The sequence below is a fragment of the Hydra viridissima genome, unplaced genomic scaffold, assembly GCF_058129835.1.
Source record: "Hydra viridissima isolate aposymbiotic clone 2 unplaced genomic scaffold, HvirCarnegie_v1 scaffold_14, whole genome shotgun sequence".
Taxonomy (NCBI): domain Eukaryota; kingdom Metazoa; phylum Cnidaria; class Hydrozoa; order Anthoathecata; family Hydridae; genus Hydra; species Hydra viridissima.
Window position 1 is genome coordinate 3,780,522 of NW_028324313.1, and position 21,511 is coordinate 3,802,032.

The 21,511-nt window shown below is 28.7% G+C and overlaps 2 protein-coding genes across 4 annotated transcripts; both read left to right on the forward strand.

Moving 5' to 3' along the window:
• The first annotated feature begins 414 nt into the window (after positions 1-414).
• On the forward strand, positions 415-9,968 carry LOC145193048 (neuronal-specific septin-3-like). The gene is made up of 12 exons (XM_080070432.2): positions 415-597; positions 5,484-5,511; positions 5,626-5,781; positions 6,513-6,689; positions 6,833-6,958; positions 7,609-7,690; positions 7,927-8,064; positions 8,301-8,418; positions 8,573-8,668; positions 8,804-8,900; positions 9,041-9,092; positions 9,192-9,968. Exons 1-12 carry the CDS (start codon positions 577-579, stop codon positions 9,307-9,309), a joined length of 1,209 nt encoding a protein of 402 aa, XP_079926558.2. The 5' UTR covers positions 415-576; the 3' UTR covers positions 9,310-9,968.
• A 986-nt stretch (positions 9,969-10,954) lies between these two features.
• LOC149878898 (polycomb protein suz12-like) lies at positions 10,955-20,090 on the forward strand. 3 transcript variants are annotated; one of them, XM_090071507.1, is made up of 14 exons: positions 10,955-11,094; positions 12,366-12,412; positions 12,726-12,802; positions 13,179-13,262; positions 13,468-13,514; positions 14,506-14,618; positions 14,954-15,185; positions 15,455-15,702; positions 15,944-16,312; positions 17,211-17,359; positions 17,445-17,525; positions 18,086-18,194; positions 18,324-18,403; positions 19,758-20,090. In XM_090071507.1, the coding sequence occupies exons 1-14, from the start codon at positions 10,989-10,991 to the stop codon at positions 19,963-19,965; spliced, it is 1,950 nt and encodes a 649-aa protein (XP_089927633.1). In that variant the 5' UTR covers positions 10,955-10,988; the 3' UTR covers positions 19,966-20,090. The 3 variants fall into 3 exon arrangements, with proteins under 3 accessions (XP_089927633.1, XP_089927634.1, XP_089927635.1); XM_090071509.1 differs by having other exon boundaries at positions 10,986-11,094; positions 13,179-13,266; XM_090071508.1 differs by lacking the exon at positions 13,179-13,262.
• The last annotated feature ends 1,421 nt before the right edge of the window (positions 20,091-21,511 follow it).

Here is a 21,511-nt window from a genome sequence, read left to right on the forward strand (position 1 = left end):
ACGCAGTTTTACCGTATTTACGCAATTTTACCGTTTTTACGCATTTTTACGCATTTTACGCATTTTTACGCATTTTTACCGATTTTACGCATTTTTACGCAATTTTACCGTCTTCTGTTACAAGAAAGCGTAAAAATGCGTAATACGCATTTTTACCGCATACGGTAAAAGTGCGTAATACGCATTTTTACCGCACTGCGGTAAAATGCGGTAAAACGCGTAATACGCATTTTTACCGCATACGGTAAAAGTGCGTAATACGCATTTTTACCGCATACGGTAAAAGTGCGTAATACGCATTTTTACCGCACTGCGGTAAAAATGCGTATTACGCGTTTTACCGCATTTTACCGCATTTTACCGAAATTTTTTTACCGCCGGTGCGGTAACGCCGATGCTTAATTGAGACTATGCATACGCGTCTTCTGAGAAGGAGTGCTCAAACTTCTTTCGGTGCTCAAACGTCTTTGTTTATTAAAAATTTCGCTTCCTTCTAAGTTGACATAAACAAGGGCGGGAATGAGACATTTCTGATGAATTTAGCTGGTTCTTATTATTGAAAAACAAACTCAAAATATGGATTTAGAAACAGGAAAGGTACACCAGATATTCCTTTTTTATATTTTAGAAGCAGTATATTATAAGAGGAAGTATTCGATATCCCAAATTAACAGGATTCTTTCTACATCTAACAGTTTTTATGTTAACTAATTCTAAGCTGAACGTAATATCTAAGCTTACGTTTGTGTTGCTTCTATTTATATAGAATTCAGATAAGCATTATAAATTTCAATTTTTGCTCTTTTGATGTACAGTTTTGGCAACATGATTGCTTATAAAAGATAATGTTTGGTTGCTCCTCCTTTTCATTCTATCAGTTAGAAAACGTGGTTTTCCCAAGTCTTTGAGATTATTACCATCTGTTATTCCCAAAATCTTTGAGATTATTAACCTCTTGTGACTCCCAAGCTTTGTATATTGCAACTTTTAAGCATATTTAATGAATATTGTTTGTTATTTGTATAAACTCTAACATTACCCAAATGTTTTCAATGGGTTTAGGTCAGAGCCTCCAGTTGACCACAGCTAAATAATATAAACTTTAGTGTAACCCACTGGAAGCTCTGATCTAAATCCTATTGAAAACATTTGAACGATGTTAGAATCTTTTAAACCAGTCTAAAGTTTCTCTTATTTGAACCAGTCCTTTTTTAAATTTAAAACAGTCCATAGTTTCTCTGCTTTTACTTTATACTTTGCTACTTACTTGATACTTTTCTTTTATAGATACTGGCCATTAATCCTGTTAAAATTTTTTTTTTTCTATCTGTACTTATTTTTGAATGGGACTAAACTTCCATTTAGCACTTAGATATACCTTTTAGATTCCATTTTTTGGAATCTAAAAGGTATATCTAAGTGCTAAATGGAAGTTTAGTCCCATTCAAAAATAAAAAAGGTATATCTTTGATGGAAGTGACATTAGTTTTCCAGATGAGTAATTGCACCTCAAAGATTTTGAATGAAATTAAGTAAACTTTTTAATTTAATTATATAAAAAATCTGACCAATTTTGTACAGAACACCATTTATAAAAGTTGACATTTAAAAAACAAAAATCAAATGTTTTTAAATGAACTGTAATTTTACAGTAGCTTTCTAAAATGAGGCCTCTTCTTTTTTAAAAAATATTTTGCTTGTAATTTTAAAATTTTCTGTTAGAAATTGATGGAATTTTTATGATAGACTTAATGGTAATTTTTTTTTTTAATTTTTAAAAATATTTAATACAAATTGTATAAACCATAATGCAGCTATTTAATTTTTTCTATTTAATATTTCAGCAATTTTTACACCTCTTTTTATTTGAATATTTTTAAAACAATAAGTCATATCAAACAGAATATGAAGATCAAAAGGAAGTTTGCAGAAGACACAGGATTCGATACTCAAGAGTTTTAAGAGGTTGTTATATGAATGTTTGAAAAGATGTCTTGTGATGAAGCAGTTTCTTATAAAAATTGATTTGCCAAAACTCAATCTTTAATGGAAATTAAAAGTTTGGGCAATCACTCACTAGAGAGGCTATTATAAAACCTTACTCTGTTCAAATATATTTGGGACCATTAAGATCAACAAGCTAAAGTTAAAAAACCATCTAACAGAAAATAATTTTTTGCATAAGTTGAGAAAATCTAGACCAAAATACTGTAAGTTGGGTGTCTTTGGTCCAAATAGGATTTTATAGTAAACTTTCAGGAATCCTTTAGATGGTTGTTTAAGTTTCATTACTTTATGAGGCAGTCAACATGCTCTGGAAAAAACACTATCAAAAACACCAATAACCAGACTGTTTGAACCTTGATGTTGACAGTGGTTGCTAGTGAAGGGAATTGAGTGAAATATGCACCTTTTTTTTATTCCCAGTGTTCCATCCAATCAAAATAACTGCCATAAAAGTTCTTTCATTAAAACTTTAAGTAGCTAAGCAAAAAGTGATTAAAAAAATAGCTGGTCCCTACTCTTTTAAAGTTACTCTATATACACACATGGCATTTAGGGTTTATGATGCCTTATAGAGTGATTTTTTTGCTGGTATCTTTTTGGCAACACTGGTTTTGACAGATCATGCTTGCATTGTGTCTTGTGTCATTGTCAAACTTGTTCAATTTGGTCTATAATTTAACATGAGTCGACTTACGAACGAACAACTCTTACAAATTATTGAATTTTACTATCAAAATTCATGCTCGGTTAAGAGAGTGCATCACGTACTTCTTCCAATTTATGGGCAGTTTGGTCGGCCTACTGAGGGAGCTTGTGACTAAATTTTGAACCCAGTTTACATTATTGGACATTAAACCACCAACACGCATACATAGAGTGAGGACTGAAGAAAATATTGCAGCTGTATCTGCCAGTGTAAGTGATGATCGTGAAATGTCAATGTGCAGCAATTTGGCATCTGTTACTCCACTACGTGGAAAATTTTGCGAAAGGATTTGAGTGTAAAACCTTATAAGATAGAGCTGGTGCAAGAATTGAAGCCACACAACCTCCCACAACATTTAACATTTGGTGAATGGGTGCTGGCAAATTTGGAGGAAGAGCCATATTTTTATTAAAATTTTGGGTTCAGTGACAAGGCTCATTTCTGGTTGAATGGATACGTTAACAAGCAAAATTGCTGCATCTAGAGTAAAGACCAGCCAGAAGCATTGCAAGAGCTACCAATGTATCCCGAAAAAGTCACTGTTTGGTGTGGATTATGGCCCGGTTGCATTATAGGGTTGTACTTCTTCAAAGACGACAATGACCGAAAAGTTACTGTGAATGGCGAGTGTACGGTGCAATAATTACAAACTTTTTTTTGCCCAAAATAGAAAAGCTGAACTTGGGTGACATGTGGTTTCAACAAGACAGTGCCACATGCCACACAGCACACAAAACAATGGCCCAATTGAGAGGCAGGTTCGGTTAGCAGTTTGTCTCATGTTTGGGGCCCGTTGATTGGCCGCCCAGATCGTATGATTTACCGCCTAGATTGTATAATTTACCGCCTTTGGACTATTTCTTGTGGGGCCATGTTAAGGCTAATGTCTACAGGGATAAACCAGCAACAATTGATGAACTGGAAGCCAATATTAAAGCATTTATTTGTGAGATACTGGCTGATATGTTGGAGAGAGTGTGCCAAAATTGGACCTTATGCATGGGCCATCTAAAGCAGAGCCGCAGCCAACATTTACATGAAATAATCTTTAAACATTAAATTATGTCGACCTTTCTATCAACTCAAATAAAGATTTCATCAATTTTTTCAAATTTTTTTTTAATTAAATCCTATACCTTTTAAAAAATCACCCTTTATTATATCTATATTAGTTAATAGATAAAATTAAGTTGGTATTTTTTTTGGTGTTAAAATTTAAAAACTGAAGTAATTTAAAAAGGAAAGCAAAAGTCAAACTTGAAAGATATGTTGATTGAGGAGGATAACGTTTTTGAAGAATATCCTTATTTTAAATAGATTGTAAATTTACCATGAGCCACAGATACTTTTCTTACTGTGTAAACAATCAGAGATTAATTCAAATTGAGAGAAATTTCAAATGATTTCTAAAATTGATAAATGAAACAGATCTTTAAAAATTTAAATGTCATATTGATTAACTTTTTAGTTGGCTTTTAAACTAAAAAATACATCTACCCATCCCACAGTATAAAGCTAGCAGTAAGATTCCAAAAGAAAATTAAAGTTTTCAGTAGTGGCTAGTACTAACTACATAACTTCCCAATATTATATCTCTTGAATGAAACCATGTTTCTTAAGATTCTGGCTCTAGTAGTGCTGATTTGTCTTAGTTTAGAGCTCAGATGGAACTGTATAAAAGACTTTTTAGTACTTGAAATCAATTGGAAATGCTCTTAAAACACAAAACTAAAATATAAAGTTCAGATTTCAAAGACAAAAGCTCCATTGTGGATAATTCTAGGGTGGCCAATGTTCTTAATTTACAGAAAGTACTAATACATTAGCATCTTTGATCAAGTGATGTAATCAAATGATCAAGTGTGCTTATCTTAAATGTAATGAACACCTTATAAAGAGATAAGCTTTCTGACTCTAAATTGACTCTAGAATTCACCTAGTTTTTTAACCATTGTGATTATAAAGAAGTCTATGTCAAGTTAGGTTAAAGATTATCACTAAAGTCCATGTGAGGTGTAAGCATGATCTTCTTAAAATCATATGCCACTGTTGTTGTCCACTTACAAAAGTGGAAAGAGAAATTCTTTAAACATTGTTCTTTAGAGATCTACATTGATCTTAATGCTTGCACCTGCAATATTTTAAAACAAATATATTCTCTAAATCTTGCACCAGGTTATGCCATACCAAACAGTCATACAAATTTATGACTGTTTGGAATGGCATAACCTGGTGCAAGATGTTATGAAAATTGGTGGAGATTTTCAGAATTATATGTACCGCAAAATTGGAAGTTTCTTATTACTAAACTTTTCAAAAATTGTTTATTCATTCTTAAAAAAATTAAGAGAACTCTACATATCTTTTAGGTGAACTAAATTTTTTTAGGGGTAAAAGTCCAAGCCTTGTGCCACAATTTTATCAATATAAAGAGATCATTTAAATTCAAAATACAATCTTTTTTTGTTCCATATTGTAAGCAAGTTTAATAGTTGAAATAAACCAATGTAAAATCACACGCAAATAAGTTATTTTTTGATCCCAAAGAGAATTTTTATCTACCTTTTATTTCCTTATCTATTCAAATTCAAATGCAAGGATCAGAAGATTAAAATCAATTTTCTCAACTCTTTTTAATGTAAATGATAGTTGAAAGTCTAAAAAGATTAAATAGTGAAGTTAAATTTTTGAAGTTTAAAAAGTTAAATAGAAATAGTAATAATTAATTTGTTCAGAATTTCTTACTTTATTAACCTTATTTCTATTTTAGAGCGTTTTGACCAACTCACAGGCTGATGGTAAAACTTTTCATTTATTATGTATTTTTGTTTTTAACAGTTATCAAGTAATTTTTAGCTTGTAGTAATAGTTGCTATTGATTTTCTTATACTCTATGATCTTGTTCTTTAAAGCACTCCTCAAAGTATTTAAGTTTGCTGATGTTGAAGAGACTGGGCGTGTGGATGTAGCTACCATTACTACATTAGCTGTTCAGCTTATGGGACCAAACTTTAGTGAGACAGAAAAAGAAATAGTGAATAAAAAAGCTGAAGCTCGATCTGAGAAAGGTAAAAAAAGCTAAATATAATTGTTTTCCTATTTTATGACAATCAACTAACTGTTAATTAATTAGCCATAAATTAATCAAAGGTATTAGCTAATGAGGGCCCTAACTGATTTGTCAAGATCTTGGAGATTTCTGTGTAGTTTGTCTTGGAGTTTTTATGAAGTTCTCTTTCACAAATTATTGCTCTTTAAACTTCTTTTAAAAACTCAATCATCAACATTTAGTTGTCTTAGAGAAAGGCAACATAAAATGTCAAAATCTTGACATTTATGACCAAATTTCCATGAAAACTAGCCTAAGATGCCATAATTGATAAAGTATGGTGACAAAAAATCTTTTCTAGCCATTATAAATTTGAATGTAGATCTTTAAACTTTGCTAACAAGTTCAGGCTCCTTGAAAGCAAAGGAGGTTGTCCATAAGGCAGACTTTATCAATGATACTGCTGGGTGTGGAATCACCTTTTTGCTAGAATACAGCGTCTTGCTAACACAAGTTGAATAAACACAACTTAAAAGTTGTGAAAGAACATTGCTCTGCTCAGATTTGTTTGATTCTCAGAAAAACCTCTGCCTAAGCATTTATTACACCAAGTTAACTATGCACCTAATTGAGCATAGAAAACTAGATACAGCTATACTTTTGCAACTAAAACAGTACTTTAAAATCAAGTCTTTACTTAAAAAATGTTTTTAATCAGCAAAATATAAAAATCTCTTAAAATATTTTAAGGAATGCTATCATACAACAACTTTCTCAACATTATGTTGGAGACCATGGGAATGACTACTCAGTGGGGTATCAAATTGAAAACACCTGTTGATGGCTATGTTGGTTTTGATTCTATCCAGGAACAGCTTAGACTAAATGCATTAAAGCGTGGTTTTGAATTCAACATTATGGTTGTTGGTATGGTGAATTGTTTTCTTTTTGTATTTTCTTAAATCTTTCTCTTTTTTTTTTTTTGTTAGAAAAAAATTCAACATTTTATTTTTAGTTTTTTTGATAAAAACTGGTTAAAATTTGTTCCGACTTGTTCTTGCTCTTGTCAGGTTCATCAGGCCTGGGTAAGTCAACACTGATCAACACACTGTTTAAAACACGTGCAGCACGAGCTAGTTGTACTCCAGAAAACACTACTATTCCCAAAACTGTAGAAATTAAAACCATTACACATGGTAAGTTCTCTTTCTCTAATATATTGATGCTCAATAAAATCTTTAATATTGTTGTCTTTATTTTTCTTATTTTCTAAAATCAAAGTTTCTAAAAAAAAAGAAAAAAAAAAAAAATATTTTAAATCAAATAATTTTAGGTTTTTAAAGTCATCCCAGAAAGTAAATTTTTTAGTATAATTTTTACCAATTTGTTGTTTTTGACTTCGCTGGTATTTCATAACAAAATCTAATTTTTTTAGAATATTATCTTTTGCCCTGCATGTCATAAACAGGTTGGCTTGCTGTCTATTTTCAACAAATTGAACCCTTATGTCAATATTTTGTTATGTAATGTGTAGCATTCTACAGCATTAAAACCTAAAATGTTAATTTTTAATTCATGCTATGATACCTGCATTTGAATACTTAGGCACTAAAAATTAAATAATATGATGTGTAATGATAAGTAATCACAAATTTAAGTTTTTATCTTCAAGGAATTTAACATTTAATCTGGCAAAATTACATAAAATTTTTACTTTCATAGAAATTGGTTCTATGTTAATAATAGTATTAACAGTAGTGATAATGGTAGTTATAATAATATTAATGATGGTAATAGCATTGTTAGTAAAGGTAAAAAATTGCAAAAAAATTTCCTTTTTTTACAGTTTTAGAAGAGAAGGGTGTTAATCTAAAGCTTACTGTAACAGACACTCCTGGTTTTGGTGATCAAATTAACAACAAAGACTGGTGAGTGATTAATTTAACAATAAAGACTTGTAATGTGAAATGACGATTTCTAAAAAACTAATAGGATAGGGAGTGTGTGTCTCTACTGAAAGAATGATTTTTTTGTCTGAGCTGTCAAAACATAAATGACCCAGGGTTGAAGCAATATAGTCATGAGTTTAGTTAAAAAGGAAATTCTCTCCATGTAAAAAATGCTCCTCACTGTCCCTTGATTTTTTTGCATTATTTTATTTAAGCTGGGAGCCAGTTGTTGGTTACATAAACCGCCAATACGATATCTATTTAAATGAGGAAATAAGTATCAATAGAAGAATTAAAATTCCTGACAATCGTGTCCATTGCTGCCTCTATTTCATTTCTCCAACTGGTCACAGGTTGTTTTTTTTCCCTGATTTTTGTGGTAAAAAAAAGTTGGTAAAGCTAAAGAAAATTTAGTTTTACTTGCTAGTTTTGTATTATTGGTTTGATAATTTTGTATGTTAGTAGGTATTTTATACTTTTTGCAGCATTTTTTGCACAACAAAAAACCATAAGCTCTCCAGTTTATAGTATTCGTGGTGTAAAATAAAAATGATTTAGAAAAATGTTTTGAAGTTTCTGATCTCTTTAGATTAAAACCTCTAGACATACTAGTAATGAAACACCTAGATAAATGTGTAAATGTTATTCCTGTTATTGCAAAAGCAGATACTTTAACTTTGGAGGAGAGAGAAGCTTTTAAATGCAGGGTAATTATCCGAAAATTATTTTTGTTTGACAAATTAAGAGTGAATGACTCCGTTAATTTTTTTTTTTTCTTTTCTTTATCAAGTAGTTTCAAATAAAAAATGTTTAAGTAAATACTCGAAATCTGAAGTAAATTTATGTTATTTTTATACACAGATAAAAGAAGACATACTATTGAACAATTTGAATATTTATCCAATCATGCACTCAAATTTAACTGAAGAAGAAGTCAAAATGAATATTCGAGTCAAGGTATTAAAGTCCATAATAAATTTAGGTCTGTGTTGCGACTTTCCATGCATTCCGTTTCTCTAATGTTTAAATCAGCTTCTGTTTTTACTTGCGTAAAACAAACATCTTTGCTAGTAAGTTTAAATCATGTTGTAGGAGCAAATTCCATTTGCAGTTGTGGGAAGTGATAGATATGTAAGCGTCGGTAATAAAAACGTTCTTGGAAGGAAAACAAAATGGGGCGTTATAGAAGGTCATTACATTGATTGTGTTTTTGTTTTTCTGTTTTTAATTTAATTTCAAGTCCTGTTTTTCAGCAACTATTTTTTGTATTACTATTATTGTTATTCTATTATTATTTTATTAAAAATTTGTTAATTTTTTTTTTTACAGTTGAGAATCGTGCCCACTGTGAATTTCCCCTGCTCAGAGATCTCCTAATTAAGTAAGTTTAAAGCTTGACTTACACTGAAGAAATATAATACTTTTAAAGTTTTTTTTAAAGCATCATTTTTAAACTGTTTTCTTCATCATTTCCATGTAGGACACACATGGAAGATATGATCGAAGTCACTAAGATAACACACTACGAAAATTACCGAAGAACGAAGCTGACTGAAAAACAAGAAGCCACGTTCCATGTAATTAAAGATGTTGTCTAAGCGACTCAATTTATCCTTAAAACTCCCTTTCCAGATGTATAATAAACATATTTTATTGAGTAGATAAGTAAAACAAATTTAAAAGGCTGTATACTTATTTTGTATTTTCTATGCTATTAATTTGTTAACGTTTTTTTTTTCTTTTTTTTTTTTTTTTGTTTGTTTGTTGGGGAGGGGGGAATATCGAGATAAAATAGGAATATGTCAAGAAAGATTTTTTTAAATTTCTTTAAGTTCGTAGATCTACAAGACTTTTATTTACGGCATTTTCAGTCATGCTTTTTAAAATATCTATTAAAAATTGATACATTAATATAAATATAAAGTTCTCAAAATTTTCTTTGTTCTATTACGTCGGAAGATATTGATAGAATCTTTTAATACACCAGAATAATTTTGATACATCGGCACAATATTTTGATATACCGGCACACTGTTTTGACACTGTTATAATCTTGAAAAATAACCAAGCAAATCAGTTTGGGTTTTTGTATTTTAAAAGTTTGTTGGCCTTATTATAACTAAAATTTAATTTACTGGGTCAAAGTGTCACGACCGAAAGTCGATTGTTATTATTACTATAAATGATTTAATATTATTGTATTAAAATCAACAAAACATGTAGCATTAATTGCAAGATGAGAAAGTGTCAGAAATTATGTCCCGAAATGTTTTTTATATTTTGCTGAAATATTAAAAGGATGTAATTTTTAGCTTTATCCGGTTTTATTACTTACCACCAGAAATATTTGTCAACGAATAGAATGGGTTATTATTTGGTTGTTGGCAATTACGAATGATCAGCTATGTTCCCTAGCGGAATGTATCTATTACACGAAATCGTATTTAAACAACTGCAATTAAACTGTCAAAGTTCGACCTAATAAATGCCTGTCACCGATCATTGTCGCCTATCAGGTTATTAAAAAGACGAATAAAATGCGTATTAAAAACGTGTTTAACTTTTAAGTGTTGTATTTATGATTATGGTTAATCGACTAAATCGTTTATCGAAAAACGATTAACTGTTTACAGCTTGATAAAACTTATAATGAAGAAGAAACATATTTCCGCCATGTCTAAATTAAATAGAAATCTGTACAATAATATGCAAATTGAACCATGTATTAAGTTTTGAATGCAAATAAACAATAAAAGTCAAGTAAAAAAGGAAAAAAAATCAATCAAGAAAGCATACTGTATTCTGTCTAAATATTGTTATACTGAGCCCTATTTTAATAATTTTACCTACGACTAAGTATTTTTTGCTTGGTTCAACATCTTTTTATTATAATCGACATCAACATTTCCTTAGATAATAAACTTTACCAGTTAAATATAGAATAAGTTGTATTATGTATATACATAAGCATACATACATACATACATACATACATACATACATACATACATACATACATACATACATACATACATACATACATACATACATACATACATACATACATACATACATACATACATACATACATACATACATACATACATACATACATACATACATGCACATATCCACACATACATGCTAAATTTAATTTTAATATAAAAATAAGACCAGTATATTATTACTGCAGCAATTGGTCAAAATAAATTATCTTTATGAGAAATAGAAAATATTTTCTTTACATTACTTAATATTATTATTTATATATAAAAAGATGAATTCAACAAGTCAAAAGATAGAAGCTTCACTTGGTACACCAAGAAAATTGAAGTTTGAACAGTTACGAGCTGATTATGAGCTTTTCCTACATACTTATGAAAGTAAGATTTGATAGTTTGAATAATACAATCAATTTAATATACTTTTATAGTTTGAATAATACAATTAGTTTAATATACTTTAATAGATTTTTATTGCCATTGATCTTAAAAGTAGTTCATAAGAATAATTAGCTAATGTGATCATGTTTATATATGCTTATGTAAACTTATAATATGATGAGAAGAGAACAATTTTTAAATTATGTAAAAGTGTAAAATTATATAAATAATAGTGTAAAAGTTGTGCAAGGGTCCTAGAAAATGTTGTTGTGCAATAAATTCATTTCCTCTTTTGCTTTACTATCATTATTTCTTTGTTAATCATTCTACTTTTTTTTCTTAGTACATTAACTTTATAAAATCATAGAAAAATTCGGTCATAATGCAGAAGTTTTCTACTTTTGGTTGATTTAGTTGGATGGGGGTCATATATATTGCACAATCCATCCCAATATATTATTTCAAAATATGTGTTATGATATGTAAATAAATTGGGTGCATAACTTAATAAATGTTTAAAAAATTTCCCCTAATACAAATTATCTGCTATATATAGTTATATAAAATTTTTTTGTTTAAATAAATGTTAAGTGCTAATTATGAATAAAGTCAATTCATCAAGAAATTTTGGAATAAATTTTGGTTTTTAATATATAAATAAAAGTTTAAAACAAGTTGCATGTTACTATATTCTTCAAATATGTAACTAAGTTTCATATATCAAAGTTTGTCTGACTTTGCTATTAGAAAGATCCTTTAGTTAATGGATGTATATAAAGATTTAATGCTACATGTAATTAAAAACCAACAGATGACACAGAAAAAGATAGTGGCTTAAATTTTACTTATGCCACAGCCTCTGCTTTTACAGAATTCTTTATAAAAGTTGTAGTTTTACCCTTCTTAAAGAACAAAATGGATGTTTATATTGAAGTTATAGATGAATTTACTTTTAAGCAGATACTAAGAATTTTCTCAAATGCCTTCCTTAACATATACTAACTAAAATCTTATATCTTTTACAATTTAACCTTAATTAATTTTTAAACTTCACCTCAGAAAAAATGTTTTTAATTTTAGATTTTAGGTATCATGCTAGTATGTACAAAAACTGCTACATTTAAATTTTAAAAAGTTTTATATCTAGATTCTTTTTAAACCAGAGTGTTTAAAACTAGCATATTAAAGTTCCCTGCAGTTTGAGGTTTAATATGCTAATTCTAAATCCTCCCTGCATATTTCTTTCCTCCTTAAATTTTCATTCGTCTTAGAACCTACTTGGATTTACAGATTTATACAACGAAGGCATCAATTATCTGTAAGATCATCTTTTTTATGATCATGAGAAGTTTTATTTGTTAGAATTTTCTTCTAATATTATGACTTTTTCTAAATGTTATGACTTAATCTTGGGGAATGAAAAAGGTGAGTAAACAAAAATTTTATAAAAATGAGAGAGAAATAGGTTTTTTGTAGGTTTTTTTGTTTGAATTTTTAAAAGTTTTCAGTAAATTATTTATTTTAATTAAAAAATCAAAGCTCTATAAAAGAATATTTTCACTTCATAAAAAAGAAATCAAACAATACTGATATGTGACAAATTAATCTATTTCATGCTATTGTTCTTTTAGCCATTCATGCTGCACCGAAGTTTGTCATACTTTAAAGAGCGCAGATCAAAGCATTTGCAACAGCAGCAAGTTAAAAGGTTATTTAAAATTTGATTAAAAAGTTATTAATGATATTGATGATGGTGGTGAATAAAGTTGTGCTTTTAAGTTGAAAGAAATGTTGTTATTATTTTATTTTTATTGTTGTTGCTGCTATCATCATCATCATCATCATCATCATCATCATCATCATCATCATCATCATCATCATCATCATCATCATCATCATCATCATCATCATCATCATCATCATCATCATCATCATTATTATTATTATTATTGTTATTATTACTATTATTATTATTATTATTATTATTATTATTATTATTATTATTATTATTATTATTATTATTATTATTATTATTATTATTATTATTATTATTATTATTATTATTACTATTATTATTAACTTAGAAAAGCTTTCAAATTGGATCTAATGTTAAAAGGACTTAAATCAACTGATGGCTGTTCCAAAATTAAAAATGAATGTGACGAGGAGTAGGTGACAAATCTTGTTTTATCTTTTTCTCCTTGGGTCCTGAATGATGAATGCAGTTTTTACATTATTTTACAATTAATTAAAATATGACAATGATTGTATCATTTTAGATTTATTTTTATTTATGACCATTTTTTTGTTTTAGTTCATTTTTGCTTAATTGATCCTTAAATTTTTTAATGTTTTATTCCAATTTTTTTCTAGAAATCATTATCTAAATATATCTTTCAATGGCTTCTTTCATGGTCCAGGTAAATTGTGCAGTAGTCTTTATAATCTTGTCTGTGTGAATCATTAACTTGAAAGCTTGTTTTGCAGAAGATGTTTTACTAAATACATATTTACAAAGTTGAAATTTTCAAAGAATATGTTTACAGGATTTGTGTTTACAAATTGTTTTTTTTGCAATTACAAATTTTTAGAGAATAAAATGTTCTGTAAAATTATATTCTGCAAAAATATATATAAAAAAATTTTTTTAGGAATATATTTTATAAACCATTTTTTTATAAATTATATTTTGATAAAGTATTTTGTTACAGAATATTTTTTTACAGAATCTATTTTACAGAATATGTATTTTTTAAATACTAAACTTGAGATTGAAGCTTTTATATCAATATCATAATTGCAAGTGCAGTGCAGTGCAGTGATTTGACTTTATGTTTTTGGTATATAGTGAGTTCATTTTTTTTATCAAAGTTTGTATAAAGTTAAATGAGATTTACTCAAAATAGAACAAAAAGAAAATCAAATCATAATTTTAGAAATGTAATGTTTTAGAAGAGGGTGACATATTATTTGCTTTTTTTTAATACAATAGCTGGTTAATATTATTCTGCAAAATATAAGGGCTCAATAAAAATGTGCTTGGTTATAAACTTAACATATCCCATGAAGGAACCTTTTTTAACTAAATATAACAAGGATTCATAGCGTTATCTAATATGTGTTAAACAACTTTACCAGAAAACAATTTCCATAACAAATTTTATCAGATAACAGTTTCATAGCAAATTTCACAAGAAATTTAAGTAACTTAAATGTTATAAATAAAAGTTTTCAAGTTTCAACCAGGATGTCTTTACTGCACTGGTTTTAAAGGTAATATCCTAAGCAAGTCAATTTTGTTATCTGTAATCTTAATTTTTATTCATGGTTTGACAATTTTGTGCAATGTCAGATAAGTACTTACTGTGCTAATTGTTAGGAGCTTGAGGGTAATGATGCCTCTTATTTTAGGTTTTGCTGAAGAAATCTTCCAGACTAACGAACCCAAAGAACAAGAACTTTTTAAAGAAGATTTTGTCAAAGTAGAGATACAGCTGTGTCAAGTATATCATAAAAAGAAAAAGGTAATAAAGTTATTTTTCCCTTTTTAAATGGACACTGGTGTTAAGATTATTCCATTTAAATAGAGTTAGAAAGGTTAATTTATTGCATGTAGAGTAAGAATCTAGTTCATCAATCAGAAAGCTTAAAAACCTAAAAGCAGATTCTACTTAGCAGATTCTAGTTGTGATTACTAGAAAGTCAGATGTCATAAACTATCTTTTAATCATAAATTTTTTATGTTTTAATTTAATTTTGAAGTATAACTTAATTGAATAATAGGTTCTAAGTTTTAGGTTGGTGATTTGCACTTTGAGAAAAAAAATCTTTTTCATTTTTTTAATTCATTGTTTATTAGTGCAATGACTCGGAACCAATGGATCTTATTCACCTTGGCTCATGCAAAGCACCTTGGAATCCACGTACCCAGCTTCTTCTCCCATGTTCTTCTGTAAATCTTACTGTCCCTCCTTATGCATTTGTTGAAAATGGTCGAGCTGTAAAAGCCCATATATTATCTATTACAGTCAGCATTGTAGTCCCTAAAAAAGTTTATAAAAAAAAAACTGTTAAAGCAGATAGAGCAGAAGGTATGTGAATTAATAATTTTCTCTGAAATTATTATAGTTTAATGTCTAGAATAATAAAAAGGACCCAAAAAGATTTAACAGCATCAGTATTTTGGTGACATAGTGACTTACTAAGCAATTTAAAACAATATTAAACTACAGTTAGTTAGGTATATGAAATAAGTTTTGATCAAACAATAATCAAGTTTAATATAAACCATATCTAAAAGATCATGTTCTAGAACTTAATCATGAACTTAATCCTCTCTCAAGTTTTTATTTACATACAGAAAATGGTCTGCAGCGTCCATTGAAGCGTCAAAAATATGAAAATGGGGAAATTGATAATGAAGTCAATGTTGATTCTGATTCAACACTTCCAATTGTAACAACTGTAGCCTCTTTTTCTGCTGAAATGATTCTTTATGATCGTCTTAAAAACTGTCTGTTGACAGATGGTGATTATGAATTACTGTTACATGAAAACTCACCACCAATTCGAAAATCAAATTCCTGGGAAAGCAAATTTAAATCCAAGGTTTATAGCTTTTCTTACTTATACTTTTTGCATATTTTGGGTGTTTTTTACATTTTCATTGCAAATTATGTGGGAAGCAAAAAAATATTTCTAGTGTTTCTTTAGCTTCCTACACAATTTACAATGTTGTTTATGATATTGGATTATCAGATGATATAAACTGATTTTAAAACTAGTTTTAAAAAATGTTCAAATTGATTATTTTTTGCTTTCATTTAAATTCAGTTAGATTTAATTTTAGCTTGGACCATTTGCAGCTTTTTCATTCGGACCAACTATTAAATTTAATCTCAATTGGGGATCAAAACCAATAGCAACACTGGCCCCTGTCTACAAATGTCTTGCATCTCCTTATCAAGATGTTGTCAAACCCCTTCCAAATGTAAAACTTGAGCCAGATTTACTAAAAGAAGACAAATCTCTACCAGGACCTTCTGGTGACAAAACCATGCGAATGTTTTATAGGTTCATCTACAATGGATCTACAAGACAGCAGACCGAAGCCAAAGAGGGTTTAGCTTGTCCTTGGTGTGCATTGAACTGCAAAAAGTTATATATACTATTAAAGCACTTTAAAACCTGTCATCCTCGATTCTCCTTCATATACACAGTGAGTTATTTTTTATTTTTACAATACTAATATCTGGATATTATGTTTAAAGTCGTTTTTGTTTTTGAAATTTATGAAAATGTTTTTTAGCTTTAATTTCCTTTCCAAAATAGTTTTTGTCTTTTTTCCTATAAATATTTTATATAAAAAATGGTTGCTTGTCAAAACAATTTAATTGCTAAACAATGGAATTGCGTCATGGAAAAAGGTTTCTTGTCTTAGAAATCAACCAAATGACACAGCTGATGAAAGAGAAACGAAAAATTAAAAAAAGAAACTGATTTCTTTCAAGTTATAGAATTTTATGCAATCCCTAAGATTATATTATCTTTTTGAGAAAATCTTAAAAGAAAAAAATATTTTTCTTCAACTGTAAAAAATCTTTAATAATTTCTTTTTAAATACTTAAGCAATTTTTATGCAAATAGCTTGAAAAAATTGTTTGAAAAACTTTAAATGATTAAATATTCCATCAAAATTTCTGAAAAGGAAGGTAATAAAATAATTAAAGTCACTTTGCATAATTTATGGCATGTTTTGGTTTTTTAACTTGTAAATTAGTATCATGCACAATAAATATATATGTTCTGAAAAGAATTTTTAACAAAATAATTATGCTATATTTTTTGTTGTTGTGATGTCTATTAAAATTAGGCTGAACTTTAAAAACAGTTTTCTATTTGATCTTTTAATTTAGTCTATTAGTTTATTAGTTTTTAAAAGGGAATTTGCAAATCTGCTATAAATTTAATAGATAGTTTTACTTAAAAGTGCAACTCTTTCTTTTTAAGTTAAATGATTTCCTCCAAAAAGAAAAATATATTGAAGTATTTGTTTGTTAAAAATATAAACATTTGGTTGTACTAATCTTTTTATTATCTCCATATCCTCCTCGTAGGCTTTAAAGAAAGGTCACCGAATAGATGTTCGTATCAACGAGAACTTTGAAAACTCGTTAGAAATTGACGGTATTAAAGATATTGGGTTTATTGACATTGACAATGCTCCAAAAAAACGGAATCCAGAAACAGAAATAATTGTTGGAAGGTTTTTAAAGTTTATTTAGTTACATTTAACCTTATTATATTTTGTTTGTTTCTGTTTAAGTAATTTATTTATTGGTTGTGATTAGGCCGTATAAACACAAAGAAGATATGAGAGAATTTAGCCAAGTTGATCGCTCAGAAAATCTGTCACAAATGAATCATGATAGGTATGTTATTGTTTTTTTTGTTTCTAATTAATGAAAAAATTTCGGTTGTATTAGTTAAATATAATAAATAAGTTAATATAAATAAATGTATAGCATTATGTAAGTTTTTTGTAAACTTGATAGTTATAGATTAGTGATGGATGAAGTTTGAAAAATCAGCTACAAATGTTGATGTTTCAATAGTAATCCTGTTTTTACAGTTATTGAGTTGAAATTTAAAAGAAAATATGGTTTACTTGAAAAAGTATATGGTCATAAGTAGTCTATTTGGAAATATTACTTGGAATTAAAGATCTCCCAACAACAACAAGTCAAAATATGTTTTCAGCTTATAGGCGGGAGGTCATGACTTGAGGTTGCGTTTATAAACATTTTTGTTTGAAGTGTTTACATATTATATAAATTTGTTATGGACAAAAATGTAAATAATTAAAATCTAATAGGTGATGAGTTTAACAAAAATTGTGTTGATAATTGGCGTGTTTTATGACCCGGTTATAGTAATAAAAGTCAAATTTGTAGAGAATTACACGCGCTACATTTTTGCCAGAATTTTCTAGGTCTTATTATCACACACTAAACAACCAGCTATTACCCAGTCTTGCTCATCATGATATAAAAGCTGAAGACGAAATTGCACCTGAGTGGCTAAAGGAAAAAACTTTAGAGGTAATGTGGTGAATTACATTAAATACAATCAATGACGTTTGTTACTTTTTTTACCCCAAGTAAAAAATGTGTTTTTTTTTTGGGGGTAAAAAAATATTATTGTCTTATTGTTTTTCATACTGTTAACAGATGATTGATGAGTTCACCGATTTAAATGCAGGAGAAAAGCATCTAATGCAGTTGTGGAATATTCATGTCCTGGAAAAAGGGTAAGTACTAATATCGTTAATTCAGTATAATATTTTTAATTAAATAGTAGTTTTAATGGGTGATAACATTTGCTAGGCCTGCAGTTTTAGACTGATTTCTTGACACCACAATCAATTTGAAAAAATTGCAAATACATTCAAAATATTGCAAATACATTCAAAATATTGCAAATTTTCTCATTAAAAAAATATAAAATTTATCTATAAACTTTTATTAATTGAAAAAAAGAGAGAGAGAGAGACCTTAAGAAAGCGTGTGTACAAGGTTTATAAAATGCAAAACGGTAAAGGAAACAATTCACTGCTGACCATTTTATGACAGATTTTGTACCAAAATCAAATATCTATACTTTCATAAGACGTATAGAAAGCAGAGCTAGCTGTCAAAAAGTAACAGGAAGTGGTTGTCGACCCAAAAAAAAAAATGTCAAGCGTTTAAAGGAAAGGTTGACCACAAGGATGGAATTTCTTAAAGACAAGCAGCCCGAAAGTTCGATTGCAACCAAGCTTACAAAGGTAAAACGCTGGCAACAAAGACTGAGATCCGTTCAAGAAAAAACATAAAGATTTCAACTTTCATTTTAGATGCGAGTCTTATTGTACTTTTTTTATTGTATAGAAAAAAAAAGACTAATTTCATTCATTGGAGAGCACCATTTTAATGATGAGTATGTATTTTGGCCTGACTTGACATCTGTTCGTTACGCTAAAATTGTGGTTTATTACTTTCAAAAGAAAAAGGTTGAAGCAAACTTGCCAGAATGTCGTCCAATAGAGAATTTTTAGAATATTCTTAAAGGACTGGTATACAAGAAAATTGAAAAGCTGAAAATTTAGATCAATTAAAAAAAAGCATTCAGTTTTGTATTCGTAAAATCGACACAAAGCTCATCCAGAGCTTAGCTAAGTCGATTGTGTTTAAAGATTGATTTTGTCCTTAAAAAAAAAAAAAAAAAATTTCAAATAATAAAAATAGATCAAAACACCTCGTTTAAATTTAATCTTAATTTTGAGGAGTGAGTTATGACTCGATAACACAGACCAAATTAAATGCTATCACCATTTAATCTTAATTTTGAGGAGTGAGTTATGACTCGATAACACAGGCCAAATTAAATGCTATCACCATTTAAACAATAATGTTAATTAAAAATCTTCCCGCTCAAAAGAATACAAAGCCAAAATACTTCATAATTTCCAATCTACAAAAAAAAATTTTTTTATAAGTTTTATTGAAGCTTGAAAAATTTTTGTAATCAGCAAAAGTGTTTTAAATAAGAGTATAATACTTTAATTGGATAAAAAAAAAAAAAAAAAAAAAAATTAACCAAAATATCATTCCTACTTACATTAGTTACATTGCTGACTTCACCTGCGCCGCTGGTTGCATCACTTTCGCCGAAGAACATGGAAAGCAAATTATTCAAAACAACCTTATCAAAAATTTTATGCTTCATTTGAATAATTTGATGGATTTCCATATAATACCGCAATCTGTTTTGGTCAAAGCCATGGATATAATCTACAAATTAAAAGGAGAACTCCCGTCGAAGACTGGATGAGGACCACGTTAAACAACGTTTTTATTGGTGACAGTGAGTTGTTTCGATGGGGAAAAAATATATTTGTTTTTAGGTAGAATTCTTTGATATGTACATAATATACGGTACTTTGAAAGTATCTTTTACATGGTTGTTTTATATATACATATTGATATGTCAAAGAAACAAAAGCTAGTTGATTTAAACTCACTCTAAATGGGTTTGGAAAAAATTTAGGCTGAAAGTAATATTTGTTTGAAGAATGAAATTAAAATTTTAGACAAATATTTGTTAAATATTTTCTAATTGTGCATTACTAACTAATTTCGCTAAATTTATTTCACAAAAAAACAGTATTTTGATGGTTCAACTTTTATTTTTAAGATTTCTCAAGGTTTCTAATTTTCTAAGATGTTCTTAGCTTCTTCCTTCTGATAACACCAAATTAAGTTCTAAGATGTTCTTAGCTATCCCTCTGATAACGCAAATTTAAGTTCTAATAATGTCGCTGAGTACCACAAATGCTCGACTGGGTTTAAGTCAGGGCTCTGTGCGGCGCATTCCAACACATCGATATTATTTTTGTTCTGTTAAAAGATAAAATTTAATCCAAAACTCAATTTACTGGTAAAAATTTTTTTATAGGTTTCATATAAGAGTCTCACATGTTAGCATTCACTTTTCGAACTTTTTCTGGTTCATCGTTTTTTTTTTAAGATAATTTTTAATTCATCAGACCAAAGAATTTTTTCTAAAATTCCTCAAGCATCTGAAAGGGTTTCTTCATTCAATTATCTTACTATGAGCTTTAGTTTTCTTAAATCTAAAATATTTAAATCCAAGTGTTCACATAGATGTTCAACTGCATTAAAATCTGGAGATTGAGTCAGACATTAAAGAATATCTGAAGTTTTCTGAAATTAATTTATGAATTATGACGTTTCATAACTAATTGTCAACCGGTTGTTAACTTTTAACGCCCTCCCTGATCTTATTTTGCTATAAACACTGGAAGACAACTTCGCGTTCACTCTTGCTATCTTGATAAGCGTTTTGAGTGCAAATACACTTTATGCAAGTTCTCAATGTTTGTAGTATTGAATCACAACTACAATTCGTTTTTAATTAATGTCGTCAAATTTGTGATGAATGCCATCATATTGGTAAAAAACCAATAGCGTGATGCCAGGAAATAACAGCGTTTCGTATCAAATTGGCACATCGCAGATGTCATAGTGATTAAAGCAGTAATTATACAGTACTTTTGCCAACATTTTCACGGAGTTTTAAAAAAATATTTAGAAGTTAATGAACAAATGGGAAAAAATTCAATTTATGCGTTTATTTTTATTATTATTATTTTTTTAAAAAAAAAAGAAAAAACAAAATTTTAAGTGGCAAAAAACATTTTTTGACTGACTGTAAACTGTCATACCAAAAGGAAGCAAGTCATCGGTAATTTTGAAAAAATCTTGCTTTTTCAGAGATTTATGACTTGCTCCTTTCTGCCATTCAGCTCAAAATGCTGAACAATTCAAAGGACTTTACTTCCTAGAAAGAGAAGCAT